A 27719-nucleotide genomic window follows, 5' to 3' on the forward strand; every position below is an offset into this window, starting at 1 on the left:
AAGAAACTGGAGATACTGGTGAAGTAAAAGTCTCACTGGTGGTGGGATTAGTGTTTGAACATTTAATAGCTGAAATGACTGTATTATGAGCAACTGGGTGTCATGGTATTATAATAAAAAATTAGAAAATATGAACCAATATTAGAGCAGGTACCAAATCTATATAAATTTGTTGCATAAGCAGAAGCTTAATAAGGTCATTTGAAAAATAACCAAATTAAGTATTGATTATTTTAAAGAAAATTTCAATTCACCTTGCCTTATTAAAAATATTTGATTTGGCCCGGAGAGATAGCACAGCGGTGTTTGCCTTGCAAGCAGCTGATCCAGGACCAAAGGTGGTTGGTTCGAATCCCGGTGTCCCATATGGTCCCCCGTGCCTGCCAGGAGCTATTTCTGAGCAGACAGCCAGAAGTAACCCCTGAGCACCGCCGGGTGTGGCCCATAAAACAAAATAAACAAACAAAAATTTTTTTGATTTGTTCTATTTATAATAAATTTTATTTTATTTTTTCTATACGTATTTTCTTCAGCTCAACAAGATTTTCCCTATCAAGAGCTAATCCTTATTTCTCTGTATTGTCATCCTTGTTTAACTTCCAAAATATGTTTTTAGTCTCTACCTCTTTAAAGTCTCTGTCTCAAAGCAAGAATAAAGCTGTTACCTGGGGAAAAAAAATTCGTTGCATAAGCAGACAACAAACTAGAATAGGAAAAATCAGTAACATTTACAACTGTTCAAAATAATCAAATACCTAGCAATCAATGCAGCAAACACCATAAACTATATAAAAACTATATATAATTAAAATAAAAATAATCAGCTGGAAAAATAGTTTATATCTATGGACTAGAAGAATTAACATATAGTTAAAATGGCCATCCTACCAAAAGCATTATATAGATTCAATGCAATTCCTACAAAATTCCATTGGCATACTTCAAGAATATAGAACTACTAAAATACGTATAACCAGAGCAATTCTGAAAGGGGAGGAAGAGAGGAGGTATTCCCTGACTTTATATTATAAAGTTTGTAGTTATCAAACCTATGGTACTGAAAAAAGATCAAACTTTTATACCAACAGAATAAAATTAAGAGCCCAGAAATAAGTCCTGAGATGTATGGAGTTATTTTATGAAAAAGGAAGTTAAGTAAATGAAAGAAAAAAACTTCCTCCTAAATGGTGTTATAAAAACATGAAAGAGCGTGCGCAAGAGAAAGAGAGAGAGAGACTTTGGATCGTCACCTCACATAGCACAAAAAAGTTAAATTCAAATTACATTAAAGATCTAAAGGTTAGACTTTAACCCAATAAATACAACAAGGAAAGCACAGGTAAATTCCTCATGATAATTAGTTAAGTCAGCTGTGTCTTTAATGAGTTAACTCAACTAGCAAAGAAAACCACAAATGAGATTATAGCTATGGGGCCGGAGAGATAGCATGGAGGTAAGGTGTTTGCCTTTCATGCAGGAGGTCATCAGTTCGAATCCCGGCGTCCCATATGGTCCCCCGTGCCTGCCAGGAGCAATTTCTGAGCGTGAAGCAGGAATAACCCCTGAGCACTGCCGGGTGTGACCCAAAAACCACAAAAAAAAAAAAAAAAAAAGAGATTATAGCTAAAAAGTTTCTGCACTGGTAAAGAAAGTATGAGAATAATTAAAAACTCTATTGAATATTGGGACATATTCACATACCATGCAGCGACCAAGTGGCTAATATCTGAGATATATAAATCTCTCATAAAGCTCAACATCAAAACAACCCTATTAAAAAAGGGAAAGGAGGTAAAAATAGACACTTCCTTGAAGATATAAAGATAGCCAATAAGAAAGATATTTTCATCATCTAGAATTATCAGGGAAATTCAAATCAAAACAAAATTGAAATATTACCCTACACTATAGAGATTAGATATATTACTAGAAAGATTAAAATCAATTGTACTATTGTTGGTAATGTAGTAAAATAGAAATCCTCGTTTACTGCTGTTGGGATTGTCAAGTGGTTTAGCTTTTTTGGTATAAATAGCATAAAGATTTTTTTAAAAAAAATGAAAATAGAACTATTACATGATCAGTTAACTACACTCCTTGGAAGCTTTCTCAAGAATTCAAAAACATTTGAAGTTCACTGAGGCACTATTTTCAATAGCTAACATGTGGAAACAACACAAATGTCCAATATCCACAGTATCTTCTTTATATGGTATCAAAGAAACAAAGAAGAGGAATGAAACCAAGCAAAAGAATCTTAGATTCTGACAACAGAGCGGAGGTCACAAGGGAAGAAGGGATGTGGCCAGTTATACAGGATATACAAGGACTGGAGAGTTCCTGCACTTTGGTGGTGATGAAGGTGAGATAAATAACTTCTTATACTAAAAGCATGAATGTTAACACTACTATAAACCTATTACCTCATAAAAATAAAACAAAGAAAAAATACTGAGTGAAAATATTGTCAGCAGAAATGAACAATGCCTTTAAATGGGCTAATAAGTAAAATGAACACATCAATAGCCTTGAATACACCTCAACAGGAAACCCCCTAAATGAAATGCAAAAGGAAAAAAATGAAATAAGAGAAAAATAGACAGTCAAAAATCAGGTGGGCAAACAAAAAAAGATTAATACACTTCAGTTATAGCAGAAAGAATGAAAAGAAAATATAAATATGTAAAGTAATAATGCCAACAATACTCCAAACTTAATAACAGACATCAAATACCAGTCAAGGAATTTCAAACAGCATCAAACAAGAGCCACAACAAAAAAATTGTGTTCAAACTATAAAAACAAAAGAGAAAATACTGAAAAAAAAAAAGATGAGAAAGATGAAGAAAGGATGTTGTGAATCTACCTTACCAAGAAGAACTGAGAATTACTTACAGAGACTTCTAAGAAGAAAGGGGATGGAATAAAATATTAAAAAATTAAAATATTAAAAATATTAAAACAATAAAAAAGTAAAAACACCTATCTAGAAACCTATAACACAGAAACTGTCCTTCTACAGTGAAGAAAAATTCATTTTACCATATCTATGCTGCAATAAAAACTAAAAATTCTTCAGACATAAAAATTGCGATATAAGTCAAGAAACTTGGATTCACACAATAAAATGGAAGAGCATCAGAGAACAAGGACCTTTGTTATTATTTTAATTCATATAAAAAGTAACCACTTGTTTCACAGGAGACTGATGTAGAGTTGACTGCAGGCACCCCATCGGGTTCTTGAGCCCACCAGGTGTGACCCTGAGTACAGAGCCAAGAGTCAGCCCTGAGCAGCATTGCGAATGGCCCAGATACCAGAAGAAGAAAAAAGGCAACTACATAAAGAGTGACATTCCATTATGGAAAAGTGAATGAATGATACTAATGCTATAGATGTGGTAGGAAATTGAAACTGTAGGTACTAGAGTATAGTAAAGTGGTATAAATTATTTGAAGGCAGCCTTAGGTGATAAACCAGATAGTGAATACTCAGGGCAACCACTGAAATGTTTTAAATGATAACAAAAGATATTTCCTTATTTTAGCTATAAAAGGACTAAGTTCTGTAGTGATTAATGGTGTGCATATGCCTTTCTGAACTTTCTGTGTCCAGTGGAACTTCTGTGCCATAGAGTAGACACTGGTAATTAAATAGTTTTTGGAAAATTGTATACTTGACAGTCAACTGTAAATAACTTTATAAATCATGGTGCTCAAATAAAAATACATTATATAAGAAAAACAAATCTAATAAGCTATTCTTATGAGACTGGCTGAGAAAAAAAGATACTTTTTCATGAAGCAGTCACAGTATGAATGTTGACACATTCATACTAGTGGGAACCATAAAAGGTGGGGGCGAGGTGCAAGCAGGAAGATTAGAAGTACCCTTGAAAAAATTTAGAACTCTCCAGCAAAGTAAGAGAGCTTGGGGAATGAGAAAAGGAACAAAAACAAAAACTAATTTTTAATAGTTTGATGAAGAAATGAAGAAAAAATGCTTGTAGAATGATAGTGACATTAGAAACATCTAGAGTATGAAGGCTTCGATGATATATATATATATATATATACATATATATGTGCTTCATACAGATTTTACACATTATATATGTATGCCCAAGATCATACATTTTTTATTCACTTTTATATTATTCTATTTTCTCTCTCAAGTCTTAGAAACTCAAATCTGATCTACTTAGCACCTATAAGGCTCCCCAGGACACTTTGTTTTCAAATAAAAAGAAACAATACAAAAAAAAAGTGTAGCTCTCTTCTATGAGGAAGGGAGGGGTTGCTATCTTTCTGTAGAGCAAAGCAAATCAAGGTCACTTTGTCAGTTAATTCAGCTTACAGATATTGAAATATTGCATGGAAATTGTGTGCGTCTACTGGGATAAAATTTTTCAGCTGAAGAGTCAAAAGGGCAACAAATGTTCAACAAATACACTGAATATTAAGTGTCATTGGGTCTATTATTGCAGATGTGCAAAGTTATATGGCTAAAATTCCAAAAGTGGAAGTGCACTAGGCTCCCTGGTCTGCAGCTTGCTGTATTTCCAAAGCATCAAGCATAAAGTTTCACCCTTATATCTCTACCCATATAGCACCAGCAACCAGGCCTCTACTAGATAGCATGGAGGTAGTATGTTTGCCTTGCATGCAGAAGGACGGTGGTTCACATACTGCCATCCCATATGGTCCCCTGAGCCTGCCAGGAGCAATTTCTGAACCTAGAGCCGGAAGTAACCCCTGAGCACTGCTGGGTGTGACCCAAAAACAACAACAACAACAACAAACCCAATAGAATATTTCTTTGGATTTGGTGTTGGACATTCTTAATACTGCTCTGGCACCAAAATGTGCCAGTTTTGATATGATATGGTGAGGTTGTCTTACCTTACCATCTAACAATAAGACAAAATCAGAAGACTTGTCATCCTTTGATCTGTGCAAAAGCCAAGATCGCTATCTACAGATGACTGACTGTGACAACCATGACTGGGCAGAACATATCCTGGGACAAATAAAAAAGCCCTCGTCTAGGTTTTGGCCTACGATCTGTACAACAACCAAGATCTCTAATTCCAGAGGTCTGACTGAGACAACTGCAACTGAATGGGTCTTCTGGAAACAACAAAATATCTATCCCAGGCTCCATCCTAGGATCAGCGCAATGACCAAGACCACCAAATACAGAAGACTCATTTAAACGACAGTGAAGTAACAGAACTTCTAGAACCACGAAGAAAGACTTCATCATAAGCTCCATTCCTTGACCTGTGGAGATACCAAGATCTCTAGATACAGAGGTCTGATTTTATCACCCATGACAGAGAAGAAGTCTTCCATACACCACAAAAGCACCAAGGGGAGAGTAAATGAACATGCAAGGTGTCTATAGTTATTCCCATGACAGTATACTTCAAGGGTAGAGAAACCCTGTATTTCTTAGGCCAAGGGAATTCCCTTTCTAATGTCCCCAATATTTACTGTGCCTATGCAGAAAAAAAATCAGCACAAAGTAATCTTTTTTATTTATTTATTTTTGGTTTTGATATTGTTGTTGTTTCCAATTTTTTTGTGTGCTCTATTTTGTTTTTATTTTTTTTTTGTGGTTATTATGTGGTGCTTGTCTTTATTGCTGTAGTGCTCATTGGATTTTTTGTTTGATATTTCTTTTTGTATTGTGGTGTTTCTCTTCCTTTTTTCCTTTCTTCTCTCAAGATGATGTTGAGAGCCTCTAGAAGGACTCCGCCCATTTTCGGCTTATTTGATTTTACCCCATTTTATTGCTTTTCTTTTCTTCAAACAGAACCATATAACTTGAACCATCAAGTTCCGCCTCTCAAATTGGGAGGGGGGGGATAATGGAGGGTACCAAGACCAAACAGTTGTATGATCACTAAGTAGTAAGCTAGACATAGAGGGGACCACTTATACTAGCAGCCCAGGGGGTAAGGGTGAGAGATATGGGAACGGGGGTGGAGGAAGACATCTTTGGTAATGGCAATTCCCCTGATTCAATGTTAATATGTACCTAAAATATTACTGTGAAAGATATGTAATCCACTTTGGTCAAAATCAAAATTATTATAAAAATAAATAAAAATTTATGATAACTATAAAAAATACATAGAAGCCCACCAAGCTCAGTGAGCAAAGTACTATCATTTCTTTGAACTTATTAAATATTCTCATCATAATGTCATGAGACATGAAACTTACCAGTAAATCCTCAGACAGTGCTTTTCATGACACTATGATGAAAATAGTAAGTTCAAAGAAACGATAGCACAGAGCCAGGAGTAAGCATGAACAATGATGGCTGTGTGATTTACATGGACACACACACATACACACCCTGCTGCCCATCCCCCAAAAAAGCCCTGGACTAAGGATGGGTGAACTGGCCAAGTATTTACTCTGAGTACTAAGATGGTTCTCCAACACACTCCCTGGGGATAGGAGAGGCATGGAAAGTTCTACAGAACTAGGGCAGAGCCCCTTCCCTCCATCTACCTATCCTATCCCTACCCTACAGGGCAATCACTGAGCAAATGTCTTCATCTGCCAACTCAAGTGAAGGGGATGACTGCTACACATTTAGTTACTTTAATAACCAAAGAAGTAGAAGTTGTATAACTTATGCACTGTCACACCAAAATTGATGGGATGGAAATAAGAATTGAGTTTCTGAGTTACAGCTCAGCTCACTTGATCAGCATAATTATAAAACTAATATCAAGAGAAGCAATCTGTGTACTTTTTCCCCCCTGAGGCACATTTCAATTCCACAAATTCAGCTCTTCTGAATATTTCTGATGGCAAAACAGACCACTGACATGAACAAACCCTCACAAAATTCTGGAATGAGTAGGAATAAAAGTTTTATGTGACATAAATGCCATATAAAATGTTATTGTGTACTTATGAATATTTAACATTATTTAACACCAAATACCACATTTCAAATACCATATTTCAACAGATTCTCCTCTAATTAACTCACACCAACTGTTTTAATTCATGAATAAAAATCAATGGCTTTAGGCCAGAGCATGAGGACTAAGAAAAATGATGTGACAAATGAGTCTGTGTAAAAAGGAATTTCCCTGATTTTACTTCAGTTCCAAGTGAGTGTATGAGATAAACAAGTCAAGATAAGTAAACATAATTCTATAATCTCTTTGTAGTGATAAAGAGAATAAAACATAGTGACGAGGAGTCAGGAATATGGCTCAAAATGGCATATTTTATGTAGCATGTGTGAGGCACTGGGACCAATCCTTGGCATCACCTGGTCTCCCCAAGTGCCACCTACATTTCAATTTTTCTCTCTATTCTAAAAGGCAAAAGAATTAAATAAGCCCGTAAAGCTGACCCCCTTTACCTCAGAAGTTATTCTATCCTCTAATCACTATTATCTGCCCCATGTGAGAAGAAAAGCTATATAGAGCTGGGAAGCTTTTACCTCAGTTCCAGTTGCTCAGCCTATGGTTCCCTCTCAGAAGACACATCGCCTTCGGCACCGCTACTGGCACTACGGTCTTCTTTCCGAGAAACATTTCTCTCTTTGCTGGATTCAGAAGGCCCTTTGGCCCTGGTCTTTTCTTTCCTCTGCTGTTGTTTTTCAAGCTTTGATAGCTGATTATAAGGGGAGAGAGGTAAAAGTTATTTTTTACAGATGTCTATTTAGATGAACATATGCCTGAATACCCAAACACCCAACTTCATAGGTAGCAACCAAAAAAAAAAAAAAAAACTTTTGTCTGATATTCTGCTGCATCAGTTTACTCAATGTGCCAAATAACACACAAAATAATGCAGGCAGGCACCTGATTCATTAACAAAATCACTCATAATCTCTTAAATTTTCCTACTTATAATTCAATTTTCCATGCCTTATTGGGAATAACCAACTAAAACCCTTCTTTCAGATTTGTAAGAGCCCGTTAAAGGATAAAGCTATTAACTGGTTATTTTTCCTTTAAAGTCTCTTTTTCTCACCAAGTTGAGAACCGACTATTTACTATTTTCTAAAGAGTCATCACATTATACTATATTGCTGAAGATAAGAAATAAGGCAGTAAAGAAAATACAACAAATATATTTGGCTAGTCTCAGATCTCAGTCTGTTACTTGAGAATGAAGGCTGATTCATCCATAATCAAAACCCCAAATTCTCTTAGCAAGTTGATTCCAACATGCATGGTGGATACATGCAGGTGGAGAGTTGGCCATAGAGCCTTCTCTGATTTCCTTCAGGTCAGCTTGGCAACATAACTCTGACCTCTGACATCAAAGGAACATAGGACCCCTTCTTTGTATATCTTCCCCAAATGTTCAAAGAAACTACAGATTTAAAATAGTTGACATCTGACATTCTCAGCAACAAAAGGGCCATTCCAGAAAGGTCTACTGTCAGAGAAGACTGACCAAGTATTGACCAATGGAATTCTCCTGGAACAAAAAGAAACAAACAAAAAACTCCATCTGTAAAAAAGATGAGACCTCGCAACACCCATTTTCATCTGCCTCCCAGACCAAGTCTGAAAATATTTTATAGTTCACATAGTAAAAGGAAAAATTAATGAAAGGGCAAGTTTTTCTCTTGGTCTTTAGCCCACATTCAAAAAAACAAAGAAAAGACATTAACCAACCTGTCATATTCAGGGCATATTTAGCTAAACCTTAATACAGATAAATAGCAGCTTGCTATAAATTTAGTGCAAGAAACCAAATCTATTCATGGTAACTATAGAATATCATTTTCCCAGTACACATTTATCTAAAGACTATAAAAAACATCTAGTTTGGTTAGTTTGCTAATTATATTTTGCACCTGACATCACTCTGCCTTTGATCCAGTAACTGTTCTGCCAGATAATGCCCCTAGATTAATTCTCTCTCATGTGCACAGAAAAAAAATCCTAGGGATGCACACTGTATAACACCATTATATTAGCAAATACTCAGAAACAACACAAATGAGGACATAAAAAGAATAATATTGTACATAATAATGTCACATAAAGCTAATATTATAAATCAGAGCTACATGTATCAAAATAGTTGTCTTTAAAGTTCTGTTATGAGTCAGAAAGCAGCACAGTGATTCCCCAAAGTGGGTGTCCAAGTGCACCATGAGGCCACTTTCACACCCACTGCCCAATCAGAGGAGGTCTAGAGAGGCCCAGAAACACCAAGAAGATGCTCTGTGGAAATTGGGTCCATCCAAAGGTCAGAAGACAGCACCTCAGTTTCCAGAAGCAGGTCTCCACTCTAAGGCTGCAGTCTCTCCCACTGCCTGAGAGAAGACCAGAGTGGCCTGTCAAACACCATGCACACTCCTTGAAAACTGGCTCTACCACAGATCAGAAGTTTCCTGAAGCAGTAGCTTTTAATTCAGTCATGAAATCATCTCTGTTGCTCAACAAAGCTCTCCCAAAGAACTCTCTGGCAGTGGGTGTGAGGGATGGAGCACTAAAAGGAAAGTGGAAAAGGCATACCCCCAGGTAACAAAACAAACAATGGTAAAGTGGCACAGACCTAATCGTAGCTATTGGGCAATGACTGTAATCCTGAGGACTTAATCAGTGATATCCACTTACAAAATCATTCTGAAAATGAATTCAGAAAGGAAAGCTTAGAATGATTAATGAGCTCAAAGAAACAATGGTACATACTGCAGGAAGCAAACAAAACTCAAAGGGATCTGAGAGCAAAGAATAAGAAAACTACAAATATAAATGACAACTGAAACCATGGTAGTCAATAGAAGGCCTCACCAACAGAGTAACAGCTGCTAAGAATAGAATCAGTGAGCTCAAGATGAGGTACAAAAAACTTCCAGACAATAGCAGACAACAATTGGGGTAAAAAACAAAAACAAATAAACAGTGGACAGAAGAACTTTGAGTCAGTAAGAGGGTCAGTAATGAAATCTTGATGGAGAAAAAACAGTTAAAGACAAGATTGCTGAGAAATTCTCAGAGCTGGAGTGTGCATGCACCCAGGTCCAGGAGGCATAAAGAATACCAGCTAAAAGAGATCCAAATAAAAATACTCAAAGACACATACTAATCAGAATGATGAAAACTACAGAGATAGAATGCTAGAAACAGCAAGATCAAAGAAGAAAATCACATACAAAGGAGTATCCTTAAGAATTGCAGCATATTTACCGAAAGAAAACCTCTGGACTAAAAGACAATGGTAGAGTATAGGAAAATATTTTCAACCAAAAACTCAACAAAATGAAAGCCTTACAAGTACACATTATATAATGAGACACTCCTTCATATATGAAGGAACAGTACACAACTTCAGGAATAAACAACAGTTTAGAAACTTCAATGATGCAAAACCATCCTTATAGGAGGCACTGCAGGGGCTATCTTAAGACAAAATAAATCCCACAAACATGTCAAACTCCTACAGAACATTCTCCACAATAAACCACATACAGGGATGCAAAACACCTTCACAATGTGAGAAGACAAAAACCATACCAACTAAAAGATCAGACCATGATACACTGATAATAGCAGTTAATTCTGTAAAAACAAAAATAGAAATAACTCAACTGGAAATTAAACAGCTCACTCTTTTTTTTTTCTTTTTTGGCCACACCCGTTTGATGCTCAGGGGTTACTCCTGGCTAAGCGCTCAGAAATTGCCCCTGGCTTGGGGAACCATATGGGACACCGGGGGATCCAACTGCAGTCCTTCCTTGGCTAGCGCTTGCAAGGCAGACACCTTACCTCTAGCGCCACCTCTCTGGCCCCAGCTCACTCTTTTTTTGTAATAAACAGTTCCCTCTTGAACAACTAGTGGGCATGGAAGAAATCAGTGAGGAAATCAAAAGATTCCTGGAAACAAATGAGAATGAGGACATGAGCTACCAGAACTTGTGGAGGAAAAGCAGTGTTAAAAAGTTCAGGGGTGGAGTGATAGCACAGCAGTAGGGCGCTTGCCTTTTACACTGCCAATCCAGGATGGACCTTGGATTGATCCCCAGCATCCCATATGGTCCCCCAAGCCAGGAGCGATTTCTGAGTGCATAACCAGGAGTAACCCTTGAGCGTCACTGGGTGTGCCCCCCCAAAAAAAAAAGAAAGAAAAAAAGTAAAGCTCATAGCTATGCAAGCATTCATCAGAAACTTGACTGCACAACTTAAGAGAAAGTTACCAACTAAGGAAGGCCAAAGCAGGCAGGAGGAAGGAAATAATAAAACTTAAGCAAAAATTAATTAACTGGACTCTCAAAAAAGCAATCCAAAAGATAAATGAAACCAAGAGTTAGTTCTCTGAAAGAAAAAAAAAACCAACAACAAGACCAATAAACCACTTTATCAAATATTAATTGCTCATATACCTGCAGGTCAGTCCAGAATATTCAGTCTAATACTACTGCTTTGTAGTTCAGTTTGAAGTTGGGGGAAATGATGCCTCCCATCTTCTTCCTCCAAGGATTACTTTAACTATTCAGGGGGGCTTACTGATCCATATGAATTTTAGGGCTTTATCTATTTCTTTGAAAAAAATGTCATGGGTATACTTACAGAAATTGCACTGAAACTGTACAATTCAGGAAGATTTGTCATTTTGATATTTACCCTACCAATCCATGAGCAGGGGATGTGTTTCCATTTCCTCGTGTCCTTTTTATTTCTTAAAGTAGTATTTTGTAATTTACTTTGTTTACATGTTTCATTTCTTTTTGTTATACTGATTCCAAGGTACCTAATATTTTGAGGCATAATTGTGAGTGTTTTTTAAAATATCTCTTTGTTCCCTTTCATTATTTACTATAGAAAAGGCAAGGACTTTTGATTATTAATTTTGTAGCCTGCCACTTTACTATGCAAATTTATTGTTTCAAGAAGCATTTTTGTAAAGTCTTTAAGATTTTCTAAGAATAATATCATGCCATCTGCAAATAGTGAACGCTTGACTTCTTTCTTTCCTATATCTCTTTTTTTACCCAATTACTATGGCAAGTACTTTCAGTACTATACTGAACACACATGGCTAGAGTGGGTAACCTTGTCTTCTATCTAATATTAGAGAGAAGGCTTTTGGGTTTTTTCCCATTATGAGTAATGTTTGTGGGGGTGGAGCAATAGCACAGTGGGGAGGACATTTGACTTGTACAAGGTTGACCCAGGTTTGATCCCAACATCACATATGGTCCCCCAAGCTGGCCAGCCGTAATTTCTGAGTCAGGTGTGGCCCCAAAACAAAAGAGTAATGTTTGCTGTGGGTTTGTGGTAATGGCTTTCACTGTGCTGAGAAAAGTTTTTTATTATAATTTTGTTTCTCATTTTGTTGAGAATTGTTGGATCTTGTCAAATGCTTTCTCTGCATTTATTAATTTGATCATAAGATTTTTATTCTTTTATTGATGTGGTACCTTACATTAATCGATTTGTGGTCAATAAACCCCTTTTCATTTTGGTTTGATTTACTAGGGTTCTCACTTAGTAAGTCTTGCTATTAGTGGGAATCTTGAACAGCCCAGTCTTTCTGGAAAACAATATGAACATTTCTAAAAATTTTAGAATTGAATTTCCATTTGACCCAGCAACTCTACCTCTTAAGACTATAACCCTAGGGTCCTAAAACAAAACAGAGAAAAGATATCAGCACCATATGTTCTTTGCAACACTATTCACAATAGCCAAAATCTGGAAACAATCTAAGTGTTTAAGAATAGATGACTGGACTGGAGTGATAGCACAGTGGGTAACGCATTTGCCTTGCATGCAGCCGACCCAGGTTCAATCCCTGGCATCCCATATTGTCTCTAAGGCTGCCAGAATTTATGAGCACAGACCAGAAGTAACTCCTGAGCACTGCCAGGCATGCTCCCAAAACAAACAATCAAAAAAAGGTAATTGGATAAAGAAACATGGTACATATAGACCATGGACTACTTGGCCATAAAAAGAGTCATGTAATTGCCACTGCTATGTGAAGGGACTTGAAGAATAAGTATCATGCTCAGTGAAGTCATACAAGATAGAGACACTGACACAAAATGATCTCTCCCATATGCAAGATATGAAGAAACATAATAGGGAGGAATAACAAATATTCAAAGACAACGGAAAACAAGAAGATGGGAATTGGTATTTGGAAGAAATCGGTATCACTTGAGGGGACTGGGAGATAGAAACAGGAGGGTCAATACCTATAATGGAGAAAGCAGGAGGAGGAAGTGATATTGAAAGGTGATAAAATGCTAGGTATGAATTCTATCAGCAATAGTACTGTAAATTACAGTGCAAAACATTAAAAATCATGTTCTAAAAATTATAATTCAGAAAGATATCTTTTACAGAATTCCATTTATAGAAACAATAGTATATAATGCCATTGGGCTCATCAGATAATATCTGACTTAGAAGAACATAAACCCACAATGTATATTACTTTGGGGAAGAAAAAAAGTGAAATCTTAGAAAGAGAGAGAGAGAGAGAGAGAGAGAGAGAGAGAGAGAGAGAGAGAGAGAGAGAGAGAGAGAGAGAGAGAGAGAGAAAAGAATACAAAGTTCTAACTGTAACAGTCAATGTTAACTTCTATATAAAAAAAAATCAGGCAAATGGGAAAGAAAGTACAGCAGGTATGGTGCTTGTCTTACCCCTGAGCACTGCCAGGAATGATCCTAAGCACAGAGCGAGGAGTAATTCCTAAAAGACGCTGGGTGTGAACCAAAAGGAAACAAAAAGACAAAGAAACAAAACAAAAACAGATCTTCATCAGGGCTGCTGACCAATACCAGATTGTGAACTGTTACAACTTACAACTTGGAAGCTAAGTGTGCCAGGATGTAAACCAACACACACCTTCCTTAGTCAACAGTCTTACTGTGCAAAAGCTTCAGTTACAGAACCATGCACTGAATGGTATGACTGATTTAAATCTGGCACAAACGTTAATCCTGCAACAGCCTACTGGTAGCACAGATGCTTGGAATAGAAGTGAGGTGCAAAGAAGTTGCAAGGCCAGCATCTCAAAACTTGAGTAATAGCTACAGAGGGCTCCTTACTTTTCTGTTTTCTACACCATGATTTTTCCATAAACAATAATTTTCCTCACTATTCTATCACAAATAGGAATTTTCTGCATCTAGGATGACAGCCTTCCTTCCATCTTGTTTCCCTTTTGCTGTTTAAAGTTTCTTTATGAAACAATGAGAGCAGTATATGGAAGTCCTGTCTCTTTCAGAAAATTATTTGAATAGCACAACAATGTGAACAAACTTATCATTACTAAACTGTACAATTACAAGTGGTCAGATGGTAAATTTCAAGTGTATTTTCTCCACAACTTAGAACTTTGTATTACAATATAATTGGTATGCTGTATTTCCAGTATACAACATAATTACTGAATATTTGTATATGCATAAAATGATCAGAGTAAATCTAGTTAACATCTATAAACCCCTCCCACTTTTAAAATGATCTTTAAAAACATGAAGTTGGCATCTCAATTTATTTATTGCTTCATTTTGGAGGAGTCTCCCAAGTGATATTCAACTGGCCTAGGACCACACAGGGTAATCCTTTGCCAAGCAGGTCGGTTCAATGCTTGGGCTTTAGGATATAGAGCTGCTCAAGCTTTGCAGTGCCAACAACCACACTGGCAACCCCCAGGAGTACTCAGGAGACTCCAAAGTCTACATCTGGCACCAATGTTCAAGCTCTGGTCAGATACAAGCAACACATCCTTAACCAAGTTCCTTATTATTTTTTAATATTCTTAGTTCATAAAATACAAACACCTAGAAATGATTGTTCCATAGTGATTATAATATGCATTCTTTGACTGTCAGTAGTTTATATTTAACTCAGATTCTCTATATGCTTTTTGGGGTATATTCTGTATATGCTTTTTGTGGATTTTCTGAATATGTGCTTTTATACATATATACATGTCTATAAGCTTTTGTAGATGTGCTTATATTATTATTATTATTATTATTGACATACTTTGTCAGACACTGGGAAATTATGATTTTTATTTTCAATAGAGACCCTCTCCATCTTTTCCACTCTTTATTAAGTACAGAAACTATGGGGACCAGAGTGATAGTACAGCAAGTAGGGAACTTGCCTTTCATGCAACCTATACCATATGGTCTTGGAGAACTGCCTAATTCTTTCTGTGTGTGTGTGTGTGTGTGTGTGTGTGTGTGTGTGTGTGTGTCTGTCTGTCTGTCTGTCTGTTGTTTTTTTGTTTTTTGGAGTTTTTTTTGTATATTTTAGGGGGAGGGTGTTGGGCAACACCCAACAGTGCTCAGAGGTTATTCCTGGTTCTGTGCTCAGGTATGAGTTTGAATTCAGGTCAGCCATGTGCAAGGCAAATGTCCTAAACATTATGCAATCACTCTGACCTTCCAGGAGTAATTCTTGAGTGCAGAGTCAAGGATAAGTCCTGAACAGTGCCAAGTGTGGACTTTCCATAACAAAAACAAAAAAATAAAATAAAACATACACACAAAAAACCAGTAACTAAGTCATTCTTGATGCACTCATAAGATTCGATCTCAAGGGGCCGGAGAGATAGCATGGAGGTAAGGCGTTTGCCTTTCATGCAGGAGGTCATTGGTGTGAATCCCGGCGTCCCATATGATCCCCCGTGCCTGCCAGGAGCAATTTCTGAGCCTGGAGCCAGGAATAACCCCTGAGCACTGCCGGGTGTGACCCAAAAACCACAAAAAAAAAAAAAATTCAATCTCAAGAAAAGAGCTGTTCAGGACATGCAGCTCATCACATAGTGATGAGTGCAGTTGCAGAGATGACTACACTGAAAACTATCATAACAATGTGAATGAATGAGGGAAGTGGAAAGCCTGTCTCGAGTACAGGTGTAGGGGGGTGGGGAGGAGGGAGATCTGGGAAATTGGTGGTGGGAATGTTGCACCGGTGAAGGGGGGTGCTCTTTACATGACTGTAATCATACAACTATAATCATGTTTGTAATCACGGTGTTTAAATAAAGATAAAGAGAAAAAAAAAAGAGCTGTTTGTGGTCCAACCTGTTGGTCACTTTGTACTCTTTAACACTGATAAGAAGCCTGATCCTGATCCTGTGAGAATGATGGGAAATAATTCCCCAAACAAGAAAGTTACTGGAGGTTCCTGTGGTCCATTGTAGTGTTCATCTGATTCTACACTGACTCACAGCAGAAGCACCAGGAACAGGGAATGCAAAACCATGGAATTGCCAATTTGACCTTCCACCCAATCCCATTCTCTCCTATTAGGGAACAATTACTTAAGTGACAAGCATAAGCCAGGTCTCTGTAAATTATGTAATTCTTAGTCTCTTAAGTTATTTATCTTAAAATAACCCAAGTGTATATGGCTACATGCTTCAGAATAAAGTTCTTTGTGAGAACATTGTGAACTAACTTAATATATTTAAGCCTTTTCTTGGAAAAGGTAAAATCTAATGCTGCCAAAATGTGGTATTTACAACTAAAGGCAAAAAAAGCACTTCGAAATATTTTTTTAGGAAACAAATGAGAATTTAAAAAAATAAATTGATACTACATATGGATTCATACAGATAGTGTCTGTAAATTTCAAATCAAGAAGACTATAAACTGTAAAGCCCCTGTAAACATATAGTGTAAAACACCAGTACTTTTGTTTGTTTGTTTTTACTCTTTTATCAGCTGATAACATTATTCAAACTGCAAAGAAAAACTGTCCAAAATTATTGGCTCTCGTGCTTTAGAGAGAAAATTAACTGTCCACAGGCACTTCTGGCACACAGACACAATAGGAGCCAGGTTACAATCCTCTACCAGGTGATTCCTCTCAAGGTTTTCTTAGCAAAGGGGACTAAAATAACAAAATCCAAACTTTTCCATTGTGTGAATTAATCCATAGGGAAAATAAAGGATTTATTTTTTAATTAAATGTCCAAGCCCATATTTGAATAAAGCAATAACAAACTAGTACATGTGGTTATTATAAGGATCTCTGACGGGGTCTACAAACTTAATCTTGAGAGATCAGGCAGATGGCAAAATAAAGTAACTATGTAAAGAACATATAGAGATTGAAGCCATATTATTAAAGGAGTATCCCACTATTTTTAAAACTTGGCTCCTAACAAATAATCAGTGGGATATATGCCCACCCGCATTTCCACTTGCACCTATATTATCCTTTGTGTTCTTAAAACACCAACAGTTGTATTTATTATCAATAGCCATGGCAAAACTATTCTTCACTGTCTTCACCATAGCTCGAGTCTTTTTTTACCTTTTTTCTCCATCCCTCCTGTATAAGCAGGAGAGCAAAGGTAACCCTGATGTCACATGGGTCTGTGCTGGAAATCAAAGCCAGTAAGACTTGAGGAAATTTCAGAGAAGGATTTCATCCTAAATGTACACAGATGCAAGCAGATACAGATGAGGAAAGGGGGCTCTCAAAGTTAGGGGGACACACACAGAGATACAGGGAAACCGGTGGAGAACCTTACAGATTAGCAATGAATTAGTTTACTATCCAACTGAGAAAAGGTCATCAAGCTTCTTATTGTTGGAGATATACTTGGTTAAGTTTGTATTTATTAAAACCAAAACAGCTCATAACATACTGAAATAAATGCTAACGTAGCTATTCAGGAAGTTATAGGATTTGCATATGGTTTTACAACATGAAAATGACTAAGATAGACTCCAACAGAGTCAGACCTGAGCCCAAAAAGAGGAGGAGTCAAAATCTCAGTTGCCCAAGAGATGATTTACAGCACTGGACCCAAATGAAGCTGCATTACCAATGTGAAGAAACCAGGATGACACATGTGCAAGGTAAATCTGACACTTGGAGCAAAGAACATGACTAATTTGTTCACTCTGAAACAATGAAACAAAGGCTTAAGATCAAATCCAAAGAAATATTAGGGGAGTGTGAGTCGGGTGACCAAGGAATAAGAGTGCAAAGACCACAGAGGTGGAGCTAACTGGCCGTAAAATGAAAGGGCAACAACCTTCGCATCCCCTGACCAGGTGGTTGCCACCAATTAAGCTTCTTCTGAGACTGCCCTGCTAGTGGGGAAGGGACTGACAATGACATAGGAAAGCAGTACCTTGTGGCTACGCAAGAATCCATGGTAAGGCAGTGCAAAACTCCACCCTGTATTGTGAGTGAAGACTGCAATCCTGCGGACCCAATCATAACCTCTTATATTGCCTGTCTAAAATGGAGTTCAGAGTGAAAATGTTCAAGGATCTTAAAGAAACAATGGAACATACTTCCAATAAAACACAAGAGGATATGACAGCAGAAATGAGAAAAATGCAAGCAAAAATGTCAGAACTGGAAAAACCTGAGAAATAAAATGAAAAAAAAAAAAAAAACATTACAAGGCCTCACCAGCAGAGTAACAGCTATTGAGGACAGAATCAGTAAGCTCAAAGATGAAGTGCAGAAACCATAGATAACAACAGAACATGGGAGAAAGGCTTCAAAATAAGTGAACAGATGTTTAAAGAACTTCAGAGCAAATTCAACAGAATTGGAGTCTCAGGGAGCTGATAAGGAAAACCCTATGAAAAAGCAACAGTAAAATACATCATTGCTAAGAAGTTCCCAGACCTGGACGACACATGCACCCACATCCTGGATGCTCAAAGAGTAATAGCTAAGAGACCCAAATAAAAACACCCTAAGCACATCTTAATCACTATGATGAAACTAAAGATAGAGAGAAAATACTGAAGGCAATTAGATAAAAAAAGGAAATTACATATAAAGGAGCATCCATAAGTTCACAGCAGATTTACCAAAGAAAACCATCTAGGCTCGAAGACAGTGGTGTGATATAGTGAAAAATTCCATGACATGAACACCTCATCAAGAATACTTTAACCTATCAGACTCATTCAGATTTGAAGGAACAAAATGAACTTCACAGATAAACATTAGCTCAGGAACTTCATAGACTAGAAACTGACTTTATAAGTAGAATTAAAGAGGTTACTTTAAGACAAAACAACTCCACATTAAACTTCTATAGGAAGATGGCAAAAAAAGAACCCCACCCTAGCAAAAAAAAAATCTCTCTCCATGTCAATGAATTCAATGCACCAAGGAAAATGAAGAGACATGCCATGACATGATGGGTTAGAAAATTGAACCCAATATTCTGCTGCCTACAAGAAACACATTTGGACAGTCAGAACTAACATAGACTCAAAGTCAAAGGTTGAATAATTCTTCAAGCAAAAAACCTCTTCAAAAAGGATGGGGTGGGGTCAGAGAGATTGATGGAGGTAGGGTGTTTGCCTTGCATTCAGAAGGACGGTGGTTCGAATCCTGGCATCCCATATGGTCCCCTGAGCCCACCAGGAGTGATTTCTGAATGTAGAGCTAGGAGGAACCCGAGTGTTCCTGGGTGTGACCCAAAAGCAAAACAAACAAACAAAACAAAAGAAAACGAAGTTGAAGTAGCCATAGTAGTAGCAGATGGCGTAGACTTCAGGTTCAAAAAGTTTATAAGAGATGGTAATGGACTTTTCGTAATGAAGAAGGGATGTGTACACCATTAAAGAACTCACATTCCTAAACAGATTTGCACCTGAGGGACTAGAAAAGTACTTATCATAACTGCTAATTAATAAATTGTAGGAAGACATTGATAGCAACACAATAGTAGTAGGAAACTTCAACATTGCTATCACCTCTCAATAGATTAACCAGACTAAAGCTCAAGAAATACTCAATCTGGGGGCCGGAGAGATAGCATGGAGGTGGGGCATTTGCCTTACATGCATGACGGTGGTTCGAATTCTGGCATCACATATGACCCCCCGATCCTGCCAAAAGCGATTTCTGAGCGTAGAGCCAGGAGTACCCCATAAGCGCTGCCAGGTGTGACCCCAAAAAACCAAAACAAACAAACAAAACACCCTAAATCTTTCTTTAGATTACGCTTACTTTTATACCTCATAAACATCAATGAAGCAAGAGAAAATCCTACTGAATAATGAGAGCACTGCGTGTACTGCTAGATTCTAGGGTTCCAAAGATGCCATCTGCTCCAGGAAGTCAGCTCAAGTTCACTGCTTTGCAACTGGCTTCAGCCATCAAGACTGTTCTAATGAAGTAGGCAGAGCTTATGTGGCTGCTGCTGATATTAATTCAGCCTCCCACTCAGGAAAATCCAAAGTAACCAGGCTATTACTAGTTGTTAAATGCAGTTTTGAAGAGGCTCTAGGAAAGCAATGGTTTGTCAGTAATCACGGAACAAACTGGATGTCCAGGAACTAGTGGGCAAGCACTTGATGGAAGGATTACTCTAAAGAATGAGTACAGCAAGTTGGGCACTTGCACATGACCAATTCCAGTTTGATTTTGAGCATCCCATATGGTACCCTTGGCCCCCAGGAGTGAATGCTGAGCTCAGAGTCAGGAATAACTCCTGGGCACTGTTGGTTGTGGCCCCAAAAGAAACTAACAGAAAAGAGTGAGATGGTATTGTCAATTTGTTTCCAGCATAATTTGTGGGAATGACTGTAAAATAAAATCCTAGTTGTTTTGTAGATATCCTTGGGCTATGCACAGACATCTCCATTTTAGGGAAACTTGGGAGGCCCACCAGATGTATTCCCGGATTTCCCTGGTATGGAGAACTGAGAAAACCCCACGGGGTTCCTCAAAAGGCCTGCTGCGGATGTTCTTGCCCCTGCATGGAGAGTTGAGGAATTCCAAAGAGATATTACTGAAATTCATGGTTTGGTATTCACATTATATTCCCTTCAGACTATTCAGCCTTAAAATCAATTCTCCCTTCTGCTGACATTTTACAGGCAAAATATAGCCTTGATAAAGCCCCTTTCCTGGATAATATTTAGCACCAAAATCAAAGACAATTTTTCTCTTTTTCAAAATGTCTTTGCAGCCCAGTTTCTGGTATAAAAGGGCATAGCCAGAATGCAGATCCTGAGCTATTGACTTTTCCCAGAAAATGGGAACTATACCTTAGTGGATTTAGCTCTTTCTTTCACTTGACCTCTAAATAACAGGTCCCATTCCAGTGAAGATTGTGTTCCTAGATTTTTTATACTTCTTACAGATCCCTTATTTTGCATCTGAAGTTAGTTTGATAAGAGCTGCCTTGAGTTGTGACCTTCTCCTTTGTACCTCAGAATTCTTACTGCTCACACCCATAGCTTAATGTATTGTTTACTGTTAAACTCTGCTTTGTAATTGTAAACATTCTTCTCAATACCTATGACTGACTTTTACCCCTTATAAAAACTCCCTGCTTAAAGATTAAATTTGTCACACGTGTTTGCCAGACGTGGGTAACCATACTTGGTGTGGTTTCATCATTTTCTCATTTACTTCAATATTATCCCTTCGTTCATTTTGTGTTCACCCACTTTCCTCTTGTGAAGAATATTTCCCCCACTAGAGTTGCTGAGACACAAGACGCTTGCAGCACTTCATATATGTTCATAAGTCACACAAAAACCCGTTCAGATCTTTTTCTTCCTCTTTTTGTTTTTTGAACAGAATTTGATGGGGGTGGGGTCAACTCCTCCTAAAGGGCCCATGATCATAACTTAAAATTTTAATTTTTGCCTTTTAAATTTCACACACAGGAAATAAATGAGCCTTAGATTCTGATTGCAAACTTGTCACCTTTAGCATTCCAAGAGGTACAGGACAAATACTATTTCCAGATTGCTTTTGGAGACAACAAAGGTGATGTCAGTTGAGAGTGAAGACACTTGAAGCTGTGGTCATGCTGGGAAGAGTCCCAAACCTTGGAATTAACAGTCTCACCTCCCATCAATTTAGCTCCCTATGGAGCAGAACCTCACTTGCCTGGGGCTTCTAGAGTTCACCAAAGGCTTAGGAGAGCAGACTTTGACTTGCTAGGGTTACATTAGGTACAATCCTATCCTTAAACTATTTTAATACTGGTTATTTCCTGCCAGACTGTTCTGTCCACATATGAGCAAAATCTATTTAAAAAGTAAAAGATGTGGGGTGGGGGAGCCAAGAGAAAAAAAATTAGGCCCCGTGAAGTTAGTTACTGTGATTTTTATAGCAGAGTGTGTAGATGGAAAAATTCTGTTTCAACCAACCGCTTGCAAAGACTCCAAAAAAGTATTATGGCACAAGTCATAAAGATCAAATGTCTCTACAATTGCTTTTTAAAATACCACAAGGTATAATTATCTGAGGGCCCACACCTTGGCCCACACCTGTGACCCAGCTGATGCCACAAGGCAAAACTGGCAATGACAGGAGGCTGGCAAAGAGGAGGACCAGCCCACGCAGGTTCTTTTAGAAAGACATAAATTAGGGAACAAAATGCTCTGAACTGTTGATCCTGTTAACTCCAGTAGCTTTAGAACTTTCCACAGGGCCGGAGAGATAGCACAGCGGTCAGGTGTTTGCCTTAGATGCAGAAGGGCAGTGATTCGAATCCCGGCATCCCATATGGTCCCCTGAGCCTGCCAGGAGCAATTTCTGAGCGTAGAGCCAGGAGTAACCCCTGAGCGCTGCCGGGTGTGACCCAAAAACCAAAAAAAAAAAAAAAAAAAAAAAAAGAACTTTCCACAATACTCATTCTCCTTCCTTAGACTCCACTATTCTGCTACCGGTAAAAAATATCTGACTACCGGAGAGATAGCACAGTGGCGTTTGCCTTGCAAGCAGCCGATCCAGGACCAAAGGTGGTTGGTTCGAATCCCGGTGTCCCATATGGTCCCCCGTGCCTGCCAGGAGCTATTTCTGAGCAGACAGCCAGGAGTAACCCCTGAGCAATGCTGGTGTGGCCCAAAAACCAAAAAAAACTCTGATTGTCCAATCACTTAAATTGCCCTGACACTTCTTATTTATTTGTTGGATAACTAATTTAAGGCAATATATAAATACAAGAGGATGAAGCATGCAAAAGTGCAAGATCAATGATGTGTTTCCTCAGGATTAAGCTAAGTGAGTGAAGCTCTCTGTGTCTCTATGTGCTCTGCTACATGTTATGTTGGGGCATTAACTGCGCCACCATTTATTGGCAATACCCAAAGGAGGCAGCACAGTCAGAAGAAAAAGTCATGTCCTAATGGGCATGAACACTGTCGGGAGTAGATATTCAGAGACTGAGAAAGACATGCTGCATCCAACACAGGGAAGGACACTGAGACCCACTAGTCCCCAGGACCTAGTGCCAACTTCATACTACCTCACTTTGCTTTCATAACACAAACACTACTGAGCTTTTCTACATACATATCTGGAACAATGATTTGCTATTTCTTTCTGTATACAAGTCTGCATTGCAGAAAGAGAAAAGAAGGCAAACACCAATCAGCAACTGATTTTGGAAAAAGTATGACTCCATGAGGAATTTTAAATAATCTGCAGAAATCTAGTTCCAATAGCTACCATCTCCAGTTGACTAATTTTCAACAGAAGCTATACCCAGCAGTGCTGTGGGATGAGAATAGGGATGGAGATGGGGGGATGACCCAGGGCTGTTCCAGGTGCTCATCTCAGTGATAAGATGCTCTGGAGTCACCAGATCTATACTCAGTGGTATCCCAGGGCCATCAGACCTTGGAATTGAACTCAGGGCCTCACACATTCAAGGTAAGTACTTGCCCACTGGAGCTATTTCCCAGGCCCCTAACTGACTCATCTTTTTTCTTTCTCTCCCCAACCCAACCCCTTCCTTTCCACTTGTTGCTATTGTTGGCTGACTGTGGGGTTTGCACCCTTGTCTGTGGTGTTTGATCACACACTTTAGATACAGTGTTTGCACACACACTTTTGGGGTATCATACTCCTTAATTAGGAGGCTTGGGCACATTTTGGCTACAGTGCTCACCAGGGGTTACTGTGACTTCCCACATACTAGCCAGAGGGTATCCTTCTAAGTCCTTAGACAGGATAGCCATCAAGAGCATGGTCTGTATAGGCAGTCAACACAGGGTAGCAAAGCTCAAGACCAAGTTTAGGAGGCAGGCGCTTTAGGCACTGAGCCATAGCCCAGGCCCACTAAGCTATGTTTTATTTAAATAAAAACAAACAAACTGAAGTCTATATCTGGACAACTTGTTTTATCAAATTAAAATTTGATATAATTTATATTATGTGATCATTTTCAAAAAGCTTAAAAAAGACTGTGAGAAAAAACTCACAGAACATTATAAGTATGTATGTTTCCATACACACCACAATGCCTGCCATTATGACAATTGCCGTGTTGTTATTTTTAAATCAACTGGCTGCTTAATAAAAACATTATAAAGCAAAGTGCACACATGGTTTCTAATTTTCATACATTATTAACTCTGCTTGAGGTTTTTGTGGGAATTAAAAAAAAATCAAGTAAGCAGGCATCTCTTCCCATCTGAAATCGCGCAAGCTAATTTTATTTTCTAATTCTCATTGTTTACAAAAACCCTCTTAGGCATGCATAAATAATGGGGATGGGGCAGACTATTCAGTTGTCGTTTATATTATTCTTACTTAGTTGAATCTCCTCTGGTCTCCTCTTTCTCAGCATGAGCACACTGGAACAGCTCCAGCCTCCAGGCCCCAATGGTGGCTTGTTAAGCTATGAAGAGATGTTTTGAGGGCTCACAGGTGACCCAAGCATGTGTTACTCTGTTGGTACAGCTGCCCTGAAGTCATCCAAGCTGTACTCTTGCTACAAATGCTGTCCATGGTCATGAACCCCATACCTAGTTGTGACCTGCAGTATCAGTGGACAAACACCTGCCAGCCCATGACTTTCACATTGAATGGAGCTAGAATTTTAGTAGAGCAGGGTAAGGCACTGGCCTTGCATGCAGCTGACCCAGGTTCAACCTCAGGCACCCCATATGGTTCCCCAAGCCCACCAAGAATGATACCTGAGCAGAGACCTTAAAACTGCCAGGTGTGGAGAAAACTAAACCAAGCAAAAAGCAAAACAAAAACAACTCTTGTGAAGAGAATCACCAGTACATTCTGGCCCAAAGAAGGTTCTTCTACATGGAGTGAGCCTGAGCACAAGACAGGACAGTGTTAAGTGTTAGATAGTTAACACACCTAAAAGTTACTGAGAACTGCAAATCAAGATACAAAGCCTCAACTTCCTGCATTCATTCCTTGCTCACCAACTCTGAGATACAAACTACCTACATGGCCCTCCAAAAGATACCTAGATAATATCATCAATGTGTCCTTTGCAGACTTTCCTTATGCCGCCTCCACCCCTCACTATACATTCTTGGAAAACCTCCAAAATTACTGCATTTAAGTCCTTTTTCTCAAGGGGAAAGAAAGCCCAAAAGGAATTATTTTTAATGCATTGAAACAGGTTGTGTTCTATGGGATAATCTGTTAAATATAACTAGTTTGTTACCTGGTCCTTTGTTAACCAGGATTCCACAGTAGTTTACGTGATTAGATGCTAAAAATCTATGCCTAGTTTTAGGATTATTCTCATCAAAGACACGAAAAGGTCCGGCTACATGAAGGGATGACTGGTTAACTTGGAGTACAATGCTATAATGTGTGTGTGTGTGTGTGTGTGTGTGTGTGTGTGTGTATAAAACACACAGTGGAGAAATCCTCATCAGCACACAGTGGAGAAATCCTCATCAGCAGTAGTATAAAGTAAATATACTAATTCTTTAAAACCGGGTCTCTCCTTACATGATAAACTATATCTTCTTGTAGACAAGACTTTTATTATGTTACACCTCATTCCCTGGTCCTATTGGGCAACAAGGTGGTATCAACAGTATATCTAATACTACTAACTTCTTCATCACATCTGGGACTTGGATATTTTCTTCCATAGGAGCTAAGTGTAAAATATCAAGTCATGGAAGAGAAGTAAGCACTTCCTTCCATTAAAAGAGAAACAGAAACCCATGTTATTAGGCAACCAGTGGTTGGTCTTCTCACATATCAAATGAATATGGTCTTTCTTCTTCTGTGCTGACTTTTCCTTAGCCAAAAGTGATAGGAAGAGAGAAATAATAAGGCAACTATTTAGTCAATATCTACTTTAGATTTAGACATAAGTCAACATCTATCATGCTGTTGGTACATGTCTGGTTAATAATCATGAATTGAAGCAAAGTTTAAAGAGACACTAAAACAAATTCATTTTGGTATTCCAATGCATAATTGGTAACAGAAAACTGTTCATAGGCATTTTAAATTAATAGAGTTCTTTAAATGATTCAAAATGTTTTTTCAATTTTCTAGAGTCTTAAAATGGGGAGTGGGACCTCTCCTTTGCCCCACTTGGTCTATATGTTGTACAAATGCCAATGGAGCAGATTTGGAACAATGAAGAATTATTGGGAAAAATATGAAAGGGAATACATGGGAAGAAGAAAAACAGTAAATATAACTTGGAAGAGAAATCAAGGTCAGATTTAGCAGTCAGGAAAGCAACTGTTCAAAGGGAATTGGGTAAAAAAAAACCTCCAGAGCATGGATCCCTATAGACACAGATTATAGGGACAGTACCCAGAAAAATAAACATCCAAGAATAGAAGGAATAAATACAGTGCTTTCAGTGAGATTTTAAGACAAGAAAGGTAACTACTAATTCACAGAAAAACAAAAAGCCCATAAGTTACACTTGATTCTGTAGTGGTTAATGATTTATTGATTCAATTAAAAAATAGTAATGTTGAAAAGATAGAGGAATGAACAATGCCAAATCCTCATTGGTAGTAGTGTAAAGTAAATAATGTAAGAATTTAATCAATCAAGATACAGTAAAAAGAGGTCCAAAGTGGTAGCACAGTGGTAGGGTGTTTGCCTTGCACACGGCTGACCCAGGATGGATGTGGGTTCTATCCCCAGCATCCCATATGGCCCCCGAGCCAGGAGCAATTTCTGAGTGCTGAACCATAAGTAACCCCTGAGTGCTGCCTGGTGCCTGGTGTGAAAGTAAAAGCCCATTATTTATGGAAAGATATTAACATATCTAAAGAAATTGCTTAAGATGAGGCCAGAGAGATAGCATGGAGATAGGGCATTTGCCTTGCATGTAGAAGGATGATGGTTCGAATCCCAGCATCCCATATGGTCCCCCGAGCCTGCCAGGAGCGATTTCTGAGCGTAGAGCCAGGAGGAACCCCTGAGCGCTGCCAGGTGTGACCCAAAAACAAAAACAAAAACAAAAAAATAGCTTAAGATATGTTAAAGGAAATTATTTACACAGAAAAGGACAAGGACAAAAGAAAATAAACAGCTGAAGTTAGTTTCTATTATTAAGTATTTATGTATTTTTTTCTACTTTGGTTTCAAGGCTAAATCCAAATGTGCTTGGGGTCACTCCCAGCAGTGTTCAGTGTTTATGAGAAGCCAGGAGGTACTCAGACTCCACAGCAAATCATGTCCTCATACAATTGAGCTATCTCTCTAGTTGCTATATGATTTTTTTAATGTGTCCAATTACTTTAACAATTTTAATTTATTTAAGCAAGAAAACAATTAATGACAATTTTCTTCTCCTTAGAATGGGTTTATTTCCTGATTTAAAAAGAAAAAAAAACAGGATTATTTGAAAATATTACCAGTGATATTTTCAAGACCATACTCTCTGGAGTACCACTGTTAACTCCCAATGTGTCACCATAGAGCTGACTGGAAACTGATAGGTAGCTACAGCTTCTGACCACTGTGCAGAATCACACATTACAGTGCTACAGTGTCACA

General features: G+C 38.1%; 2 protein-coding genes across 4 annotated transcripts in view; one reads left to right on the forward strand and one right to left on the reverse strand.

Annotated features, from left to right (window-relative positions):
* The window catches only part of SNX5 (sorting nexin 5), a 1173556-nt gene that overhangs the window by 518767 nt on the left and 627070 nt on the right, over nucleotides 1-27719 (forward strand). The gene's annotated exons all lie outside the window — the stretch shown is intronic.
* LOC126010770 (D-aminoacyl-tRNA deacylase 1) overlaps nucleotides 1-27719 on the reverse strand; it is a 168209-nt gene that overhangs the window by 5285 nt on the left and 135205 nt on the right. For both annotated transcript variants that reach the window (XM_049774362.1, XM_049774363.1), the window contains exon 5: nucleotides 7477-7649. In XM_049774362.1, the coding sequence (XP_049630319.1) occupies nucleotides 7497-7649 (153 nt within the window). In that variant the 3' untranslated portion in view covers nucleotides 7477-7496. The remainder of the gene's footprint in view (nucleotides 1-7476; nucleotides 7650-27719) is intronic.

Source organism: Suncus etruscus, chromosome 6 (genome assembly GCF_024139225.1).
Source record: "Suncus etruscus isolate mSunEtr1 chromosome 6, mSunEtr1.pri.cur, whole genome shotgun sequence".
Lineage (NCBI taxonomy): Eukaryota > Metazoa > Chordata > Mammalia > Eulipotyphla > Soricidae > Suncus > Suncus etruscus.